General features: G+C 41.7%; 1 protein-coding gene across 2 annotated transcripts in view; it reads left to right on the top strand.

The window, feature by feature from the left end:
• Nucleotides 1-7015, top strand: part of Gopc (golgi associated PDZ and coiled-coil motif containing) — a 44324-nt gene extending 37309 nt beyond the window's left edge. For both annotated transcript variants that reach the window (XM_021204677.1, XM_021204676.2), the window contains 2 exons: nucleotides 753-933; nucleotides 4250-7015. In XM_021204677.1, coding sequence (XP_021060336.1) covers nucleotides 753-933; nucleotides 4250-4380 — 312 coding nt within the window. In that variant the 3' untranslated portion in view covers nucleotides 4381-7015. The remainder of the gene's footprint in view (nucleotides 1-752; nucleotides 934-4249) is intronic.
• The last annotated feature ends 11613 nt before the right edge of the window (nucleotides 7016-18628 follow it).

Genomic DNA, 18628 nt, shown 5'->3' with positions numbered 1-18628 from the left:
ATAATCCCTTCTCTTAAAAGTGGAGGTAGGGGCTGGTGAGATGGCTCAGTGGGTAAGAGCACCCGACTGCTCTTCCGAAGGTCCTGAGTTCAATTCCCAGCAACCACATGGTGGCTCACAACCATCCGTAAATAGATCCGGCGCCCTCTTCTGGAATGTCTGAAGACAGCTACAATGTACTTACATATAATAAATAAATCTTTATTAAAGGAGAAAAAAAGAAGAAGAAGAAGTGGAGGTAGGGGCTGATGAGATGGTCCAGTGGTTAAGAGCACTGATTGCTCTTCCAGAGGTCCTGAGTTCAATTTCCAGCAACCACATGGTGGCTCAAAACCATCTGTGATGGGTTCTGATGCTTTCTTCTGGTGTGTCTGAAGATAGCTACAGTGTGCTCATATAAATAAAAATAAATAAATCTTTAAAAAAAAAAAGTGGAGGAAGGGAAGGGAGATGAGGAGTTGTAGCTCATTCTCAGCTATGTGCAAATTCAAGGCCAGCCTGGTCTACGAAGACCGTGTCTGAGGTGAATGAATGCTTTGATCGGCAGAAGGAGCTATAGTATTAGAAGATCCAGGGAGTGGTCTGGCTGTCACAGCCTCCCTCTCTTGTACGTTTTGAGAGTCTAGACTTTCCTACCTGACTGAGAAGGAGCAGTACCTGCTCCCCTCCTGTTAGTGCCTGTTCCCAAAGGCTGAGAATTCTGTTGTGGCTATTACCAGTGGCTTGACTTTCTGTGTTCATCCCTGCTTTAGAGAGGAGAGATTGAGTTTGAAGTAGTCTACGTGGCACCTGAAGTGGATTCTGACGATGAAAATGTAGAGTATGAAGACGAGAGTGGACACCGCTATCGTTTGTATCTTGATGAGTTAGAAGGCAATGGGAATTCTGGTGCTAGTTGCAAAGACAGCAGTGGCGAGATGAAAATGTTACAAGGTAAAAATCACTCCAAATTTTATTATGAATGTGCTGGTTATTAATAACATTTCTTCTTTTGGTTATTAGAGACAGGGACTAGGCTGGCCTTGAACTTGGAGATTTGCCTGCCTCTGCCGCCTAAGTGCTGAGATTAAAGTTGTGCACAGTTGCCGCCACCACCTGGCTTATGAATAATATTTTAATGTAAAAGCCTCAGTGTTCTTCAGTAACATGCTAAATAATACAGAACAAAAAGCATGAATAGTCGGTCTTGGCAGTTTTACTATGTTCCACTAGTTTACATGTTCTCTAGTTCATATTAGCTAAGATGCTTGAGAAACAAAGATTCAAATTTTCTAGACTCTGAAGCAAAACCCAACATCCCTTTAGAGTACAGGTGTCTGTACTGGCTAGCTTTGTGTCAACTTGACACAGCTGGAGTTATCACAGAGAAAGGAGCTTCAGTTGGGGAAATGCCCCCATGAGATCCAGCTGTAAGGCATTTTCTCAATTAGTGATCAAGTGGGGAGGTCCCCTTGTGGGTGGTGCCATCTCTAGGCTGGTCGTCTTGGGTTCTAAAAGAGAGCAGGCTGAGCAAGCCAGTAAGGAACATCCCTCCATGGCCTCTGCATCAGCTCCTGCTCCCTGACCTGCTTGAGTTCTAGTCCTGACTTCTTCAGTAATGAGCAGCAATGTGAAAGTGTAAGCTGAATAAACCCTTTCCTCCCCAACTTGCTTCATGGTCATGGTGTTTGTGCAGGAATAGAAACCCTGACTAAGACATTGTCTTAATGCAGATTCTTCTCTCATAACACGAGGAGGTAGAGCTTTGGAACTGTGGGTTAGTGGTTAAATTGATGTCTATGATTATTAACCAGATTACAATATAGGACCCTCAAGATTTTTAATTTGATATTTATAAAAGAAATATGACAGTGCTTCCTTTGGGTAGAGCATTATTTTCCAAGTTATCCTGGGTGTCTGGGAGTCACTGGGACCTTTTGAGAGGCATATGGGCTGAGGGGCTTTTCCTGGCAATACTGTGATGAAACAGTAACAGGTATTTTTGGACAAAATTGGCACTTGCTGATAAAGCTGTAAAACTTACTATTTTTTATTAAATGTTAATTCTTGAGTACATTGCTTACTTTGGTTTGCTTTTTGAGACAGCATCTCACTGTATAGCCTGGTCTGGCTTTGAATTTACAAGTCTTCCTACCTCAGTCTCCAAGTGCTGCCATCCCGTGCAAGCATCACAAGCCCAGCCCACTCTTTCATTCTTGTGCTTTTAGTGTTCTTTGCCTAAGCCCCAATGCCAGTTGATTGTGTACATTGCATTTTACTCTTCCACTTGATGAGATGCAAGGACGTCTGTCACTGACTCAGCTTACTGCACATAATGCAGTAAATCATGTCAGCTTTTGAATTGCTGCTTATTACTTCAGCAATCCAGTGTTTTTTGTATGACCTGCATGTAATTTTACAGAGTTGTGTGTATTTACCTTCACAGTACAAGCTAGGCAAGAAAACTCGAATATAACTGTGTGTTGACAGTTCCTCAAGGTCTACCTTTGTTGGATTTCTGTGGAGTACTAAAGAACATTGACAGTTATTTGAAAAGACAATTAAAATACTCTGACCCAGCTACAGTTCTGTGAAGCAGGTTCTTCATGCACTTGTAACAGTAGATAAAAACCTAGATGTAAATCCAGCTTCCTTCAGTAAAGCCAGTTACTAGGACCAAAGAGATGGTGGCTCAGAGGTTAAAAGCACTTGCCACTCTTGTGGAGGACTAGAGCTCAGTTCCCAGCACCCAAATACCTACTATAGCTTCAGCTCCAGTGAATCTGGTGCCTTCATCTGGTCTCCACCGGCATTTAGACACAGGTACATATATATACACATAAATAAAAGTCAGAGGTAGATGAAACTGAGTTTGAGGCTAGCCTGTTCTACAAAGTGAGTTTCAGGACAGCCAGAACTACACAGTGAGACTCTGTCTCAGGTGAGGGGGGAGGATGGGGAGTGGCCTCTTGTGACATTTTTGTCAGAACTCTATGTTAGCTGCTCTCCCACAATCCCATTGTCATTTTACTGTCATGGGTGTGAAAAAACCTGTTCCAAGATGTTGGTGAGTTGGCAGGGTTGGGTGGGGGTTGGGGCACAAACCTTTAATCCTAGCACTCAGGAGGCAGAGGCAGATGGATCTCTGTGTTCAAGAGATCAAGAGTGTTCCCTGTCTGGAAAAAAACAAAACGTTCCTTACTTTTTTTTTTTTTTTTAAACTGGATGAAGCAGAAAAGTGCTTCACCACAGCTTTATTGTTGTTCTTATTTTTATACCTTGTAAAGATAAATGATCACATGTTAAGCATTTTTACATTCCATAAGTTCATAGTAATGTTAAGGCAGTAGTCCGTATCATAGGTCGATAAGGCTTACAGAGTTACAGCAGCACTGTTTACAAGTCTTCCCATTTAGACCAGTACTTGACTAGACATTCTTTAAATGTTTTCTAGCTCTCATAAGCTTAAAGCAGTAATTTTATAGCCTTGGTTAGGAAACTTTTCTTACCTATGTAAACTGCAAATGTTTAAAACATGAAATATGACTCAGCCAAAATGCATGCCATACAGCATATCACTATTAAGTGAGTCAGATAATGAAAAATTACCTTTGGTAGGTTTTAGATCTTCCTAGGACTTCTACGATGGCCAGGAACTCATTGTGTAGACCATGCTGTCCTTGAACACAGGATCTTCCTGCCTTAGCCTCTCAAGTGTTGAAATAAAATGTATCTGTTGATTATTGTTTAATACGGATCTTTCTAAGATTACTTAGTGGGGTTTTCAGTCAATCATATTTATTTAAAACTCCATTATATGTTAGGTAAATGAACCAAAATTTATTTTAATATTTAGCTAAACATTATCTTACCAACAGATTGTTTAGTAGTCAACTAGCGTATAGTTCAATAAATTGAAGTTAAAAATATAGAAGCAAAATATTTGTGTTTCAGTAAATAATTGTATAAATACAATTGGATTTTTACAACTTAGTATGTCAACCCTAAGTTTTTTAGAAAACTGGATGGATTTATTTCACAACTTTCAGATAGCTTCAATAGTTAATACTTTAAAAATGTATGTGATGTGTCCTGTCTGCTATAAGATAAAAGAATTCCCATAAACACTATTGATTTGATCAGGGTAATGTTAGTTTGCCTTATATCTCTGCTAATAATTTCATTGAACATTTTTTCTTAGTAAAGTTGTAAAACTTAGACATATTTTCAGCCAGAAATACGTGGTGTTTCTTGTGTTCTTGTCTCCCAGGGTATAACAAGAAGGCAGTGAGGGATGCTCATGAGAATGGGGACGTGGGGGCTGCGGGTGAGAGCCCTCTGGATGACACTGCTGCAAGAGCGGCTCATCTGCACAGCCTGCATCAGAAGAAGGCCTACTAATCCATCCCAGACACTGCTTGTCAGACTCGTGGAGTATGGGGCACTAGAGAAGACGGTGACAAAGACTGCACAAGATCAGGGAGGCTGTGTGTTGCCTAGAGAAAGGCGGGAACCTCAGGGCTTCATGTGAACAATTCTAAGTGCATAAACCCCTGTTTTCTGTGGTATACCTTAATTAGCTATTGCATGGAAGGCAGTTTTGGTTTTCCTGGAATCTAAGCACCAAAGCATGTGTTTCCCAAAGGGGTTTTACTAGGCTCTTACAGGCCAAGTGGATGCTATTTCATTTGGCTCCTTTTCATATTTGACAGGACAGTGCTAACTGGAATTCTCTAAGTACCTTTAAATGATACCAGAGTAAATGATACCATATATTCCCTAAGGATAACTGTGGAATTTCAGATGACAGAACTTTACTCAGTGAATTGCAAAAATCTAGGTTGACATTTTTGCTTAATTGAAAATTTTGTTTCAGGTTTTTTTTTTTTTTAAAAGTATCTTGTACATTCCTGATATCTTAATTACTATCTTAAATCATTATGATGAGTTCGCTCTCCAGTTAACTCAACTGCAGTACAAAACGGTTTTCTTTAGGCAATCCTGTATCAATCAATGCTGCTCTACAAATAGTTTGGGAAAAGTTACTGTGCATTTGACTTTGGACTTTTAAAGGAAACGCAGATGAGTGGAAAATGGCCTGTTTTCAATTATGTTGATCTGTGTGCATGGTATTGGAGCATTACACTGTTAATGTTTAGTCCCAAATGTTAATTGTCTGGAATCCACGAAAGACAGCTTTATACATTTTTGAGTTGTTCCCAAGCTTTGTCTTGTGATAGGAACATTACTATGTCATGAAATACATTGTGTTCAAATAGCAGTTGGCTTTAAGTACCTGACTTGCCAGTCATTTAAAAAGCCGGGGCCAAGGTAGGCAAGATGAGGTAAAGACATTTTGGTACAGTGAGCATATTGGTTTTTATATCAGTATATGTTTGACTAAAGCAATACTCGTGTGCAAACTCTGCAAATGCATTAGTTCTATTATATCAGAACTAAGTACAGACTGCCTGCTCCCTTCTTTCCTAACCTACAGACAGTTGCACCCTGCCTGCTGGGCAAAGTGAAAGTACTGTACTTAAAGAGGCGTGATTTTTGCTAAGTCACTGTTTTAAAGGATTTACACCTAAGGGAATCTTACGTGGGAGAAGCCTACATATATAGGGCTTTTACAATATCAGTATCTTCTTTCTTGGTATGCTTGTTTTTCCCCAGATGCATTATATATTTGTTCAAAGTTAAATCTATAAAATGTATATACTTTATTTTGTGATTTTGCTATTTATAAATTTACTTTTTAACTGTTGCTCATTTATGGTCTATGGGTGGTTTCCGTTCTTCATAGTATCACCATGTTAACTGGTAACTAGAAGTGCACTTCGTATGTATATTGTTACTGATGCTCAGATACCTTGTGGTGTAACATTGCCTGTAAACAAGGTTAGTATTTTAATTGTACAAATGAATAAACATGTTACATATTACTGTTTGCTCCGATAGGCTAGGCCTCTTAAAAGAAGGATTGTTTTTTTCCTCATGTATCCCTCCCACGCCAAACACATACCCCAGTGCATGACTTGAGACCTTCAAAGTAGGTGGTAGCCATTGTATTCATTTAAGGAAAAAATATTCATGGTAACAGATGAAACCACGCTGTTCCCCTATCCTTTCAGCATTGCCTGGGAAGGACCAGGACCATTTTATTTTCCTTTTTCTTCAGAGATTATATGCCTTATATACTATGACCGAATGGCTAGGAAATGTAAGCTATATAACCCTTTGAATTTTTTCAAGATCTTCACAGCAAATGTGAAATCAGAACGTTAGAAAATTGGTGAGCATTTTCATGTGCTGCCTGTGCAGGATCGTGGGAGATGGGTACAGAATATATTTAGAAAGAGTAGTTTATGGTTCTGCAGGTCCATCTCTCCATCTCTGCTTTCTGGTTTGGAAGCATAGGAGAGCACTGTGACTTGAAGCTCTGAGAGCATCCTGGTACTCTCCCAGGCCCACCGGAGAGTTCACTTCAGAGTGTGTGGTCCCAAAGCACTAAGTGAAAAGTAGTCTTTATATTTCATGTTCATAGGAAAGATGCCCATTTAACACTGAATCTTCTGAACAAAGCCAAAAAATGGGGGGGAAGCTGTTGCAAAGCCATTGCAATGAAAACGTGTAGAACATGAGAGGTGTGAGTTTGCGGACATACTCACACTTTCTGTGCAAAATTGTCTTCTGCAGTTCTCTATTCTGAACATGACGGAAGTGACGCATTCGGGTTAGGGTTTATTGTTAAATTTGAGAGATGAAGAGCTTGCAAGTTTGTTGATTAGAATTAAACAATTATAAATAACACAACTTGTCCATGGTGCTGGAATAGTCCCCACAACAAGGGGCTTATGTTTTCATATTTTAAAACAAAAATATATTGATTCACATATAAGGTGATTTAAGATAATTGTATTATATCTAGTTGAGTTTCATATTCTTAATTAGCCTGTAAATAAAAATGACATATTCTACATTAAAGCAGTATTGATCAGATTTGAAGGAAAATAAATGTTTTCTCTTTGATTCATATTAAATATTTTGGTTTATTGTGGGTTCTGAGTAGCTCCTGTGACTTGTACCAATGTGTCATGAAATACCCAAAGGCTGAATCCAGATGCTGAGGTGAGTATTATAGGTTGGGTAGGAATTGTTTAGCCTTAACTGTTTGATCTGAATTAGTTAGAAATATGGTAGTTTAGAACTGTCGAAACAACTCCGGGATCGATAGTCTATTTTAAACTTAGCAGATGGCAGAAACTCTGGTCTCTTTGACTTGGTTTTGTATTACAGATCTTAAAAGCTAAAATTACATAATGGGGACAGCATTGATAAGAGTATAGTACGAATCCTTGTATTTGAAAGGAAATTCTTTCATATACATCTACATATATCTAGTTTAGAGTTTTCCAGAGTACATGTGAGGTTATTTTGGTAAACATTCATAAGCTCAGAAACTGTCTTTCATTATGAGCACTTAGAAATACTTGCCTCCTACCGTTGGGCAGCTGTGATTTAGTCCTTACATCTGTGTGCACCCTGTGGCAATTGAAGCCACATTGATTCTTAAGTTCTCTAAGGAAAAGTCTTTAACAAAATTCATCCCCTCAGGCTGTTGCTTGGTTTGTGAGATATAAAAAGGGATCTGCATTTTTGGTATTGATCAATGTTGTATTTTTAGAGAGATTACAATCTGCCTTGAAGAAGAGATTACCATGTGTTGTTGGTGATAAATATTTTGTTTGACAATAAATGTTTTTCAGGTTGTCTTGAGCCATAACCAGCCTTGCAGCAGAACACATCTCTTGACATCTTCAGCAGGAGGACATTTAGCTGTCTGGAGGCCCAGCTGCCTCAAACTGGGATTGTCTGTGTTCAGGCTGAAGCTGTGCCTCTTTAGGTGGCCACTGACCAGGACAATGACCCTGTGAGTCATGGAGACTGCCAGGAAGACTCCCTACATTATACTTGAGTTGCATTTGAACAGTTCGTCCTCCTCCAATCCACACACACTTTGTGATTGGCTTGCCTCCACCCCCCTCACTTGCTTTTATATCACCAGCTAATAAACCTTTTGCACAAGCAGCTGACTGAGATAGACGCAGATACTTACACCCAATGAATGGACTGAAGTCGAGGACCCTTGTGGTTGAATTAGGGAAAGACTGGAAGAAGTTGAGGACAAGGGCAACCCCATAGGAAGACCAGCAGTCTCAACTAACTTGGACCCCTGAGATCTCTCAGACACTCAGACACCAACCAGGCAGCATACACTAGCTGATATGAGGCCCCTGACACATACAGCAGAGGATTGCTAGGTCTGGCCTCAGTGAGAGAAAATACACCTAACCCTGGAAAGATTGGAGACCCCAGGTAGTGGGGAAGCCTGGCAGGGTTTGGGGGAACATCCTCTTGGAGACGGGGGATGAGGGATAGAATGAGGAAATGTGGACCGGGAGGGGGATAACAACTGGATATACTTATGAACATAGTAGAGCAACAGTGTCATTCTGAGGGCCATTTGTGTATATCTTCTGGTTAGTATATAACAAGGTCTCAGGAGGATTCCACCTTTTTTTTTTAATGAGTAGGAGGTTCACACACCTGAAATGTCTATATAAACAACAGGATTTGTAGTGTTCACCTTCAGGGCATTTGAATTTTTTTTTAGTACATGCTAGGCAGTGGGTACCTACTAGCTGACCCTATGAAATGTGCTCTAAACAAATTTTTGAGAGCCTACCCCCATATCGTAAGTATGGTGTATCTGTCATTAGAGCTCATTTTCTCTTTGCGTGTCTAAGCTCATTTTAAAGTAATCTTTATTAAGCCTAACTGGTCATAGGCTCAGGCAAGCTTCCCCAGTAATTAGTGCTTTGCATGTGGAATGGTACAAGCCTGTTCAGCAGCACTGGGATAAATCATAGTTATAAGCCAGATCTTGTGCTCAGACCTGTGGCTCTTTTGCAAATGGGTCATCTTGAGGGATGTTCTTGGAGACTCCTCAGGTAGTATAACTGGGGAAAGATCCACAAGGAGAATTCTCTGGGGGGACATTCAGCAATTTGGATGTTAGGAAAACATGATGCTAACAGTGTCAGAACAGCAGAGGTGGCTGATCCCATTAGGTTGTGTTGGTAAACTGCTGATGAAGGACAGGCTGTGATCAGATTGTCACATCTGATACTTCAACAGGAAAGCTAGACCTCAGGAGGGGAAAGGAGTTCAGAGGAAGCCTCCCTCCTACAATGAGAGACTGACAGAGGGCATTCAGTTGACCTTTCATAGACTATCTAATCCTTAAAGCCAGTGGGGAAATGTAGAGCCTTGAAAGACATTGGATGTCCCTGAGGATGGTAACTGATCCTCCTGGATTGCTTGGTCTTGTAAAGTAGCCCATGGCTCCTATTAAAACCAGTAAAAGAGGAACGATCCTCCATTGCTGGTGGGATTGCAAGCTNGTACAACCACTCTGGAAATCAGTCTGGCAGTTCCACAGAAAACTGGACATACTACTAACTACTGGAAGATCCAGTAATACCTCTCCTGGCCATATACCCAGAAGATGCTCCAACTTGTAATAAGGACACATGCTCCACTATGTTCATAGCAGCCTTACTTATAATAGCCAGAAGCTGTAAAGAACCCAGATGTCCCTCAACAGAGGAATGGATACAGAAAATGTACATTTACATAATGGAGTATTACACAGCTATTAAAAACAATGAATTTATGAAGTTCTTAGACAAATGGATGGATCTGGAGGATATCATCCTAAGTGAGGTAACNCAATCACAAAAGAACACACATGATATGCATTCACTGATAGTTGGATATTATCCCAGAAGCTCAGGATACCCAAGATACAATTTGCAAAACACATGGAACTCAAGAAGAAGGAAGACCTAAGTGTGGATACTTCAATCTTTCTTAGAAGGTGGAACAAAATACCCATGGAAGGAGTTACAAAGACAAAGTTCAGAGCAGAGACTGAAGGAATGGCCATCCAGAGAGTACCCCACCTGGAGATCCATCCCATAAACAACCACCAAACCCAGACACTATTGTGGATGCCAACAAGAGCTTGCTGACAGGAGCCTGATAATAGCTGTCTCCTGAGAGGCTCTGCCAGTGCCTGACAAATACAGAAGTGGATGCTCACAGCCATCTACTGGACTGAGCACAGGGTCCCCAATGAAGGATCTAGAGAAAGAACCCAAGGAGCTGAAGGGGTTTGCAGCCCCATAGGAGGAACAACAATATGAACTAAAGAGTACCCCCAGAGCTCCCCCAGACTAAACCACCAACCAAAGAATACACATGGTGAGACTCATGGCTCTAGTTGTATATGTAGCAGAGGATGGCCTAGTCAGTCATCAATGGGAGGAGAGGCTCTTGGTCCTGAGAAGGTTCTATGCCCCAGTATAGGGGAATGCCAGGGCCAGGAAGGGGGAGTGGGTGGGTTGGGGAGCAGGGGGGACAGGGGAAGGGTTAGGGGATTTTCAGAGGGGAAACTAGGAAAGGGGATATAACATTTGAAATGTAAACAAAGAAAATATCTAATAAAAAATTAAATATATTTTTTTAAAAGTAACTCATCCTTGGGGACTGGAGAGATGGCTCAGTGGTTAAGAACTCTGGCTGCAGGGCTGGAGAGATGGCTCAGCAGTTAAGAGCACTGTCTGTTCTTCCAGAGGTCCTGAGTTCAGTTCCCAGCAACCACATGGTGGCTCACAACCATCTGCAATCGAATCTAATGCCCTCTTCTGGTGTGTCTGAAGTGTACTTGTATACCTAAAACAAATAAATATATCTTTTTTAAAGAAAGAAAGAAAGAAAGAAAGAAAGAAAGAAAGAAAGAAAGAAAGAAAGAAAGAAAGAAAGAAAGAAAGAAAGAAAGAAAGAGAGAGAACTCTGGCTGCTCTTCCTGAGAACCTGGGACCAGCTCCCAGCACTGACATGGCAGTTCACAGCTATCTGTGAGTCCAGGTCCAATGGGTCCCATATCCCTGCAGACATACACGCAGGCAAAACACCAGTGCACATTTTTAAAAAAATCATTTAGACATTAAAAAGTAGTCCACCTTTCCTATTAAAACCTCACACTTAGAATTTGCTATTACTACCCCATATCCTGAAACAGTAGGAGCCCCCTTGCCCTGCTGGCAGGCATATAACTAGAGTTAAGTCTTAGCGACGCTTAACTGAAGATACACAGTATAAGAGAATACTAATACACAAGAAGTGTTAGGATTAAGCTGGCATGGTGGCATGCTCCTATAAACCCATCACTTGGAAAGCGGGAGGGAGGATAAGTTCTGGGCTACATAGTCAAGACTTAGTTTCCCCCACCAGCCAATGTTATATTTAGTGTATTCTGCCAAGAACCAATGGGTACTTCAAAGATGAGAGCATATGATCAAGGAGTATTAAAAAAAAAAAAGAATTCTAGTTGCAGGGATGGGGGAATCAATTGATTTTGGAAAAGGATGTTGAGGAAACACATACTGAACCATAAGGATGCAAAACTCAGAGGGGGAAAAAGGAAGATAACACTGGATATAATTTTGCTCCCCAAAAGCTGACATGCTAATACAAAACAGATTAAGACATTTAGAATAGAGGTGTTTATTTTTATTTTATTTTATAGTTTACTACAAAGTTGAAATAATTCTAACCTTGTGACTTACTTTCTGTTCCTGTGATAAAGGCATCATGCATGACCAAGACAACTTGAAATTAACAGAAGAGTGTATTTGGGGGCTTACCTTTTTAGTTTAAGGCCATACCCACCATGGCAGAGACCATGGCAGCAGGCAAGTATGACATTAGAGCAGTAGCTAAGGCTTATACACTGATCCACAAGCATGACAGAGCTAACTGGGAATGAATGGGCTTTTGAAACCTCAAAGTCCACCATTAGTTACACACGTCTGACAAGGCCATCCCTCCCAATCCTTCCCAAACAGTTGCGCCTACTGGGGAATAAATACTCAAATATGAGCCTGTCTATTAGGGCCATGCTTATGCAAACCATCACACCTTGTATACACCTACTTAAAATAGCCTTGAAATATAAAAAGGGGAGGGCCAAGATAGCTCAGTGGGTAAAAGCACTCGCCTCAAGCTTGATGACTTGAGTTTGATCCCTGGAATGCACAGTAGAGGAAGACATTCAACTTCTGAAGGCTATCCCTTAGCCACCATAAAAATTCATGGCATAGCAACACACACACACACACACACACAAACACACACACACACACACACACACATCCCACCCCATACAGACACCTGGAGCCCACAATAGAGAAAGACATTCAGCAATCATAGCACAACACGGAAAGAAATCAAGGTTTGAACAACAAAGGCTTGATATAAACTTTAAGTAAAGGCTTTAGATTTTGTATTTGATAAAAGAGAAACCTGTAGTTTCTAAATGGGAAGATGGATGGATGGTTTGTAACAAGGAAACTTGGGTAAATAAAAGAGACACTAAAACTGATTTTAAGCTTAGAAAGGTAGGTGCAATTTGGGAAAGTGCCAGTAGGGGGCGAGAGATCCCCAAAGCTGCATTTAACCCACTAGATTGGAGGGCTTTTTGAGTGTAAAACAACTAGATTGTTCTAAGGATGAACAAATTGAAGACTGGAGAAATTATACCATTTGTTCGGGGTTACACGGTGTCAGTCATAACTCAGGTCCCTCTCTTCATTCTGAAATAAACCATGAAGAATGAAAAGGGAACTATATAGGCTTTCAGTGTTACATTTTACTTACATTTTTTTTTTTTCCCTGAATGGCACATGGATTGAGGGAGCCTAAGTTTAAAACAGTACTAATGTTTTTAATGGTGATCAATAGCTACAAGGGGATGAAATGGAGGCAGAAAAGTCAGGTATTCCACAGCAGAAACACAATGAATTCCCTGCCAGCTGACCTATATGAAACCAAAACCAAAAGGAATGAGTGTACTGCTTGTCTGTAATCTCAAAATTAGGAAGGGCTCGGAAACAGGAGGGTCAGAAGTCCAAGGCCATGCTCAGCTTCACAGGGAGTTTGAGACTAGCCTGGGCTCTAAGAGATCCTGGTCAGCTCCCCACCCCTACCTCCCCAAAAATCATGCTTAGCATGCAGGACAACTGGGGCTCAATATCCATCACCACATAAATTCAGCATGAAGTCACATACCTACAAATTGAGCACTAGGGAGTCGGAGGCAAGGGAATTAGTTATTATCCATCACCACCTTAAAAACTAAGCATAATGTCTGTCACACACCTACGAACTGAGAACTAAGGATCTGGAAGCAGGAGGGTCAGAAGTTCTAAGTCATCCTCAACTAAATAGCCACGTACAAGGCTAGCCTGGGATACGTAAGACATTAGCAAAGAACACACACACACACACACACACACACACACACACACACACACACATTCATGCATATCCAGATACATATATAAAAATACCAATTGAGTTGGATTTGAGGGTGGTTTTTTTTTCAATGTATGTGTATGTCTGTGTGAACAGGTGCATGTGTATATGTGGGTGCTGCCAGCATCCAGAACATAGCAGATACCTTGGACCTGGAGCTATAAGAGTTATGTGCCATCTGATGTGGATGTTGGGAGTGGAACTCAGTCCCTCATGTTTTCTAAAAGTACAATAAGTACAAGAAGTATTCATAACTACTGAGCCATCTCTCCAGCCTCCTGACCATTTTTTAAAAATGATTTATTCATTTTATTTATATGAGTACACTGTAGCTGTCTTCAGATACACCAGAAGAGGGCATCTGATCCCATTACAGGTGGTTGTGAGTCACCAAGTGACTACTGGGAACTGAACTCAGGACCTCTGGAAGAGCAGTTGGTGCTCTTACATCAGCCAGGCAGGGTTGCTCAAGCCTAAAAGCCCAGTGCCTGGAAGTAAACTCAGGAGAACTGCTGAGAGTCTGAGGTTAGCCTAGGCTGCATAATAAGTTTGAAACAACCCTGGGCTATATAATGAGACTTGGCCTTACGATGAGAAATGAAACAAACAAATAAAATCCCCTGTCTTGGTTGAAACACCATGAGCAAAAACAAGCTAGAAAGGGAAGGGTTTATGTGGCTTACACTTCCACATCATATCCATCACTGAAGGAAGTCAGGGCAGTAACTCAAGCATGGCCCCAACCTGGAGGCAGAGCTGATGCAGAGGCTATGGAGGGGTGCTGCTTACTGGCTTGCTTCCCATGGCTTGCACAGCCTGCTTTCTTATAGAATCCAAGACTATAAATTAAGGGGTGGCACCACCCACAATGAGCTGGGTTTCCCCCATCAATCGCCAAATGCCCTAAAGGCTTTCCACGGTCTGATCTCGTGGAGGCCTTTTCTCAGTTGAGGTTCCCATCTCTCAGATGACCTATGTCAAGCTTACACCCTCCAAACTAAAGTAATACTAATGTGCATCTAGATTCAGGGAAGGGGGATGGTGGAGAAGGATGAAGCCAAGACAAAGGTTTCCGATCAAGGCTCAAGTACTCTAAGTAACCACTAAGCTATCTCTCCAGCCTGATGTAGGCCATTTTTAAGAAAGATTTACTTATTTAATTTTATGTATGTGAATATTTACCCCATCTGCATATCTGTGTACCGTGTGCATGCCTGGTGTCCTGAGAGGTCGGAATAGGGCGTTAGATACCTGGAACTGGAGTTACAGACAGTTACGAGCTTCCATATGGGTACTAGAAATTGAATCCAGGTTCCCCACTATAGTAGCAAGTGCTGTTATCTGTGGGAAAACTCTACTAATTAAGGTCAAAGTCTGTCACTGACTGGATAGACTCTGAGCTCCTTGCAATATGGGGGACTCCTTTCATTGGCAAGGCTTCTCTTTCTCTGACCTTGTCTGGGGAATTCAAAACCCGCACAGATACCTCTACCTAAGGAAGGTCATATTCATTCAGTTAGCACCTGAGATTGGAGCAAGGTTTCCCCACGCTAATGAGGCATTTTGGTACTCTCATCCTTCAGCCAATGGCCTTTGCCCATCCTGAATGTTCCTACCCCAGTCTCACAAATTATATCAGCTTTATATCACCTCAAGTAAGGTCCATGACCAAGGCAAGTCTTATAAAGGACAACTTTTCATCGGGGCTGGCTTACAGTTTCAGAGGGTCAGTCCATTTTCATCACTGTAGGCAGTATGGCAGCATCCAGGCAGGCATGGTGCTGGAGAAGGAGCTGAGAGTTCTACGTCTTGATCCAGTCAGCCAGAAGGAGGTTCTTTTTCCACACTGGGTGGGGTTTGAGCATTAGGAGGCCTCAAAGCTCACACCCACAGTGACACACTTCATACAAGGCCACACTTCCTAATAGTGCTACACCCCATGGACCAAGCATTGTCTGTGGGGAGCCAAACCAATTCAAACCAGCACACCATGTAAGTTGCCTGCTTTCCTTATGGGATACTATAATCTTCCTATACTGGATAGGGGTTCTTCTTTTCCCTTGTGAAATGGGATAAGAGATACATATTTCATACATAGTCAAGGGAGGAGAGAGATCCTGGCGATCAGGTTTTGATTAAGGACTTGAGAACCACAGTCTCTTAGCCCAGTGAAGACCCTATTTCTGTTTTAGTCTCCCTGCAAGGATATATTCTTCCCTATTTCTTAGGGGTGTTGAAGGGCGGAGGTCCATCTTCTGGAAGTGTTTGCAGAATAGATTTGTTGGCCCTATACTGGAAGAATAGCATCCTTGGACACTTGATCTAATGGGGACAAGATTAGAGGAATAGTCTCTGTCCTGGGTGAACCTAAACTTGACTCCGGACTGGCAGAGTCTGGAAAACACAAAGTTTACAAGCAACAAACACAAGCAAAGAAACAAAAATCATCTGGGAATAGTGGCGACTAACACCATACAATGTGGCAGAAGCCAGACAAGAGTCCTTCAGTAGTCCTTTAGGGTAGCTTCAGTTCTTGCAAGGGTTGTGGAGTATGGGTTACTTCAAGACTCCAAAGCTCTAGCATTGCCTGACATAGCCTGGTAAGGTCTAACTAAAGCTGGGGTTGATTGCCTCCTCTACTTTTCCTTTAACTAATTTTGGTCTCCCAAGACGGGGTTTTTCTGTGTAGCCCTGGCTGTCCTGGAACCTACTCTGTAGACCAGGCTGGCCTTGAATTCAATCTGCCAGTCTCTGCTTCCCAAGTGCTGGGATTAAAGAAGTGTGTGCCACCATTGTCTAGTATTCTTCTATTTTCACTAAGAGCTGGAGGTGGCAGGTGGACAAAGCTTGTCATTAACTTTAAGAGGAATAAGATAGGGGACTGGAGCGATGGCCCAGTGGTTAAGAGCACTGACTGTTCTTCCACGGGTCCTGAGTTCAAATCCCAGCAACCACATGGTGGCTCACAACCATCCGTAATGAGATCTGATGCCCTCTTCTGGAATGTCTGAAGACAGCTACACTGTACTTACATATAATAAATAAATAAATCTTGGAAAAAAAAAAAAAGAGGAGTAAGATGGTTCAGGTTACCTTAGCAACAGAAGGCTCCATATTGTTTTGGAGAGGTTTAGGAAATCCTAATATAGGGATGCTTTCTCTCGACAAGCATTGTGTACTTTTTTGGCCGTCTCTGTAGTAGTGAAGGAGGCTTCCCTCTGTCCTATGAATTGTCTGTAGACCCTATGAACACACTCCCACCTGGATTTCAAGGTTTTGAGGTAAAGTTTAATTGCCACTTTCTCTGTAGAGCAGTGGTCCCCAACCTTCCTAATGCTGCGACCCTTTAATACAGTCCCTTATGTTGTGCTGACCTCCCAACCATAGAATTATTTTCATTGCTACTCCATAAGTGTAATTGTGCTACTGTTATGAATCATAATGTAAATATCTGTGCTGTCCATTTGTCTCAGGTAAGCCCTGTGAAAGGATCATTTGATACCACCCCACCCATAGGATCAACAGGCTAAGAACCACTGCTATAGAAGCATCTAATATCAGTCTTTAAAAGTTGAATAGCTGGGCATAGTGGTGCATGTCTTTAACTCAGTACTCTGGAAGCAGAGGCAAGTAGATAGATATCTATGAATTTAAGGCCAGGCTGGTCTACATAAAATTTCAGGACAACTAGAACTACATCGAGAGACCCTGTCTCAAAAACAAAACAAAAGAAAACAAAACAAAAAGACAAACAAGAAACTCAAAAAAACAAAACAAAAGCAAGCCAAAGTCGAAGAGGTAGGGTAAAATGGTCTGTAACTCCAATCTCTCTCTCTCTTTTAGCCTCTGTGGGCACTACATGTACATGACACAGATACACGCATGTAGAACACCCATGCACATAAAATAAAAATTTTAAAAACCTTAAGTTGAAGAGATACTGGAAGGGGGTTGTTTTGTATGCACATTTGTCCACTTTGAGTCTTTTCATTGTTCTATGAAGTACCTTTCCTGAAAGAGTTGCTTCCATCAGGTTCTAGAAGATGTCCCTTTCACAATAGGTTGTCTACTACTGTGTTTAAAGGGTTTTCATTGCTCAACTTTAAGTAGCTTTTATAAAAGTCCTTTACCCATCTGTGATCCATCCTGTACTTCCTGCACTTCTGAGGAGTTTGTCTTAAAGCATTTTGATGAAATGTGGAGAATCTGGGACAAGGGCCAGACGCATACGTAGTTGTGTAATACTCTCTACAAGAGCTTGGGGTTGGGCTGGAGAGATGGCTCAGCAGTTAAGAGCACCGACTGCTCTTCCAAAGGTTCTGAGTTCAATTCCCAGCAACTACATGGTGGCTCCCAACCATCTGTAACGGGATCTGATGCCCTCTTCTGGCAGTGTCTGAAGACAGGGACAGTGTACTCACTACACACATTAAAAAGAAGAAAGAGCTTGGGTTTTCACTATAAGCTTCTCCATCTTGTCTGACAGATTATTGACTTGGCTCCTTATGGATCTGCCCCACTGATTTTCCAGCAGTGAACCACTGCTGCCTAGTTAGGAGCTGTACTGCCTTCAAGGTTGGGAGATTATAAGTATATTTCACCGTGGAATTTTTAGCCAACAACATCAAAATTTGTCCCTGGGATAGTTTAAAAATCACACTTTCTGGCCGGGCGTGGTGGCGCACACCTTTAATTCCAGCACTTGGGAGGCAGAGGCAGGTGGATTTCTGAGTTCAAGGCCAGCCTGGTCTACAGAGTGAGTTCCAGGAAAGCCAGGGCTATACAGAGAAACCCTGTCTCGAAAAAAACAAACAAAACAAACAAACAAAAAAAAATTCACACTTTCTACAAATCTCTAGGAAAGGCAATCATCACCAAGGTGACTGAGCACCAAGTATTATGCTCTACAGTATGACCAAATCCTCTTACAAGAGAAAAAAGTAAAAGCAGATGTGACGTTGCACATCTGTAAACCCAACACTCGAGAGGCAAATACAGGAGGATAAGAAATCCGAGGTCATCCTAGGCTACACTGAGAATTGACAGACAGCCTGGGCAATATGAAAGCCTGAATTTAAAAGAAAAAAAAAATTGCAAGTTGCATCATGGGAATTCAGTGACAAGATGAGAGCCTCTTGCGGGCCGTGGTGGCACACGCCTTTAATCCCAGCACTCGGGAGGCAGAGGCAGGTGGATTTCTGAGTTC

This window comes from Mus pahari, chromosome 9, assembly GCF_900095145.1.
Source record: "Mus pahari chromosome 9, PAHARI_EIJ_v1.1, whole genome shotgun sequence".
In the NCBI taxonomy this organism is placed as follows: Eukaryota; Metazoa; Chordata; class Mammalia; order Rodentia; family Muridae; genus Mus; species Mus pahari.
This window is presented reverse-complemented; position numbering and strand designations above follow the sequence as displayed.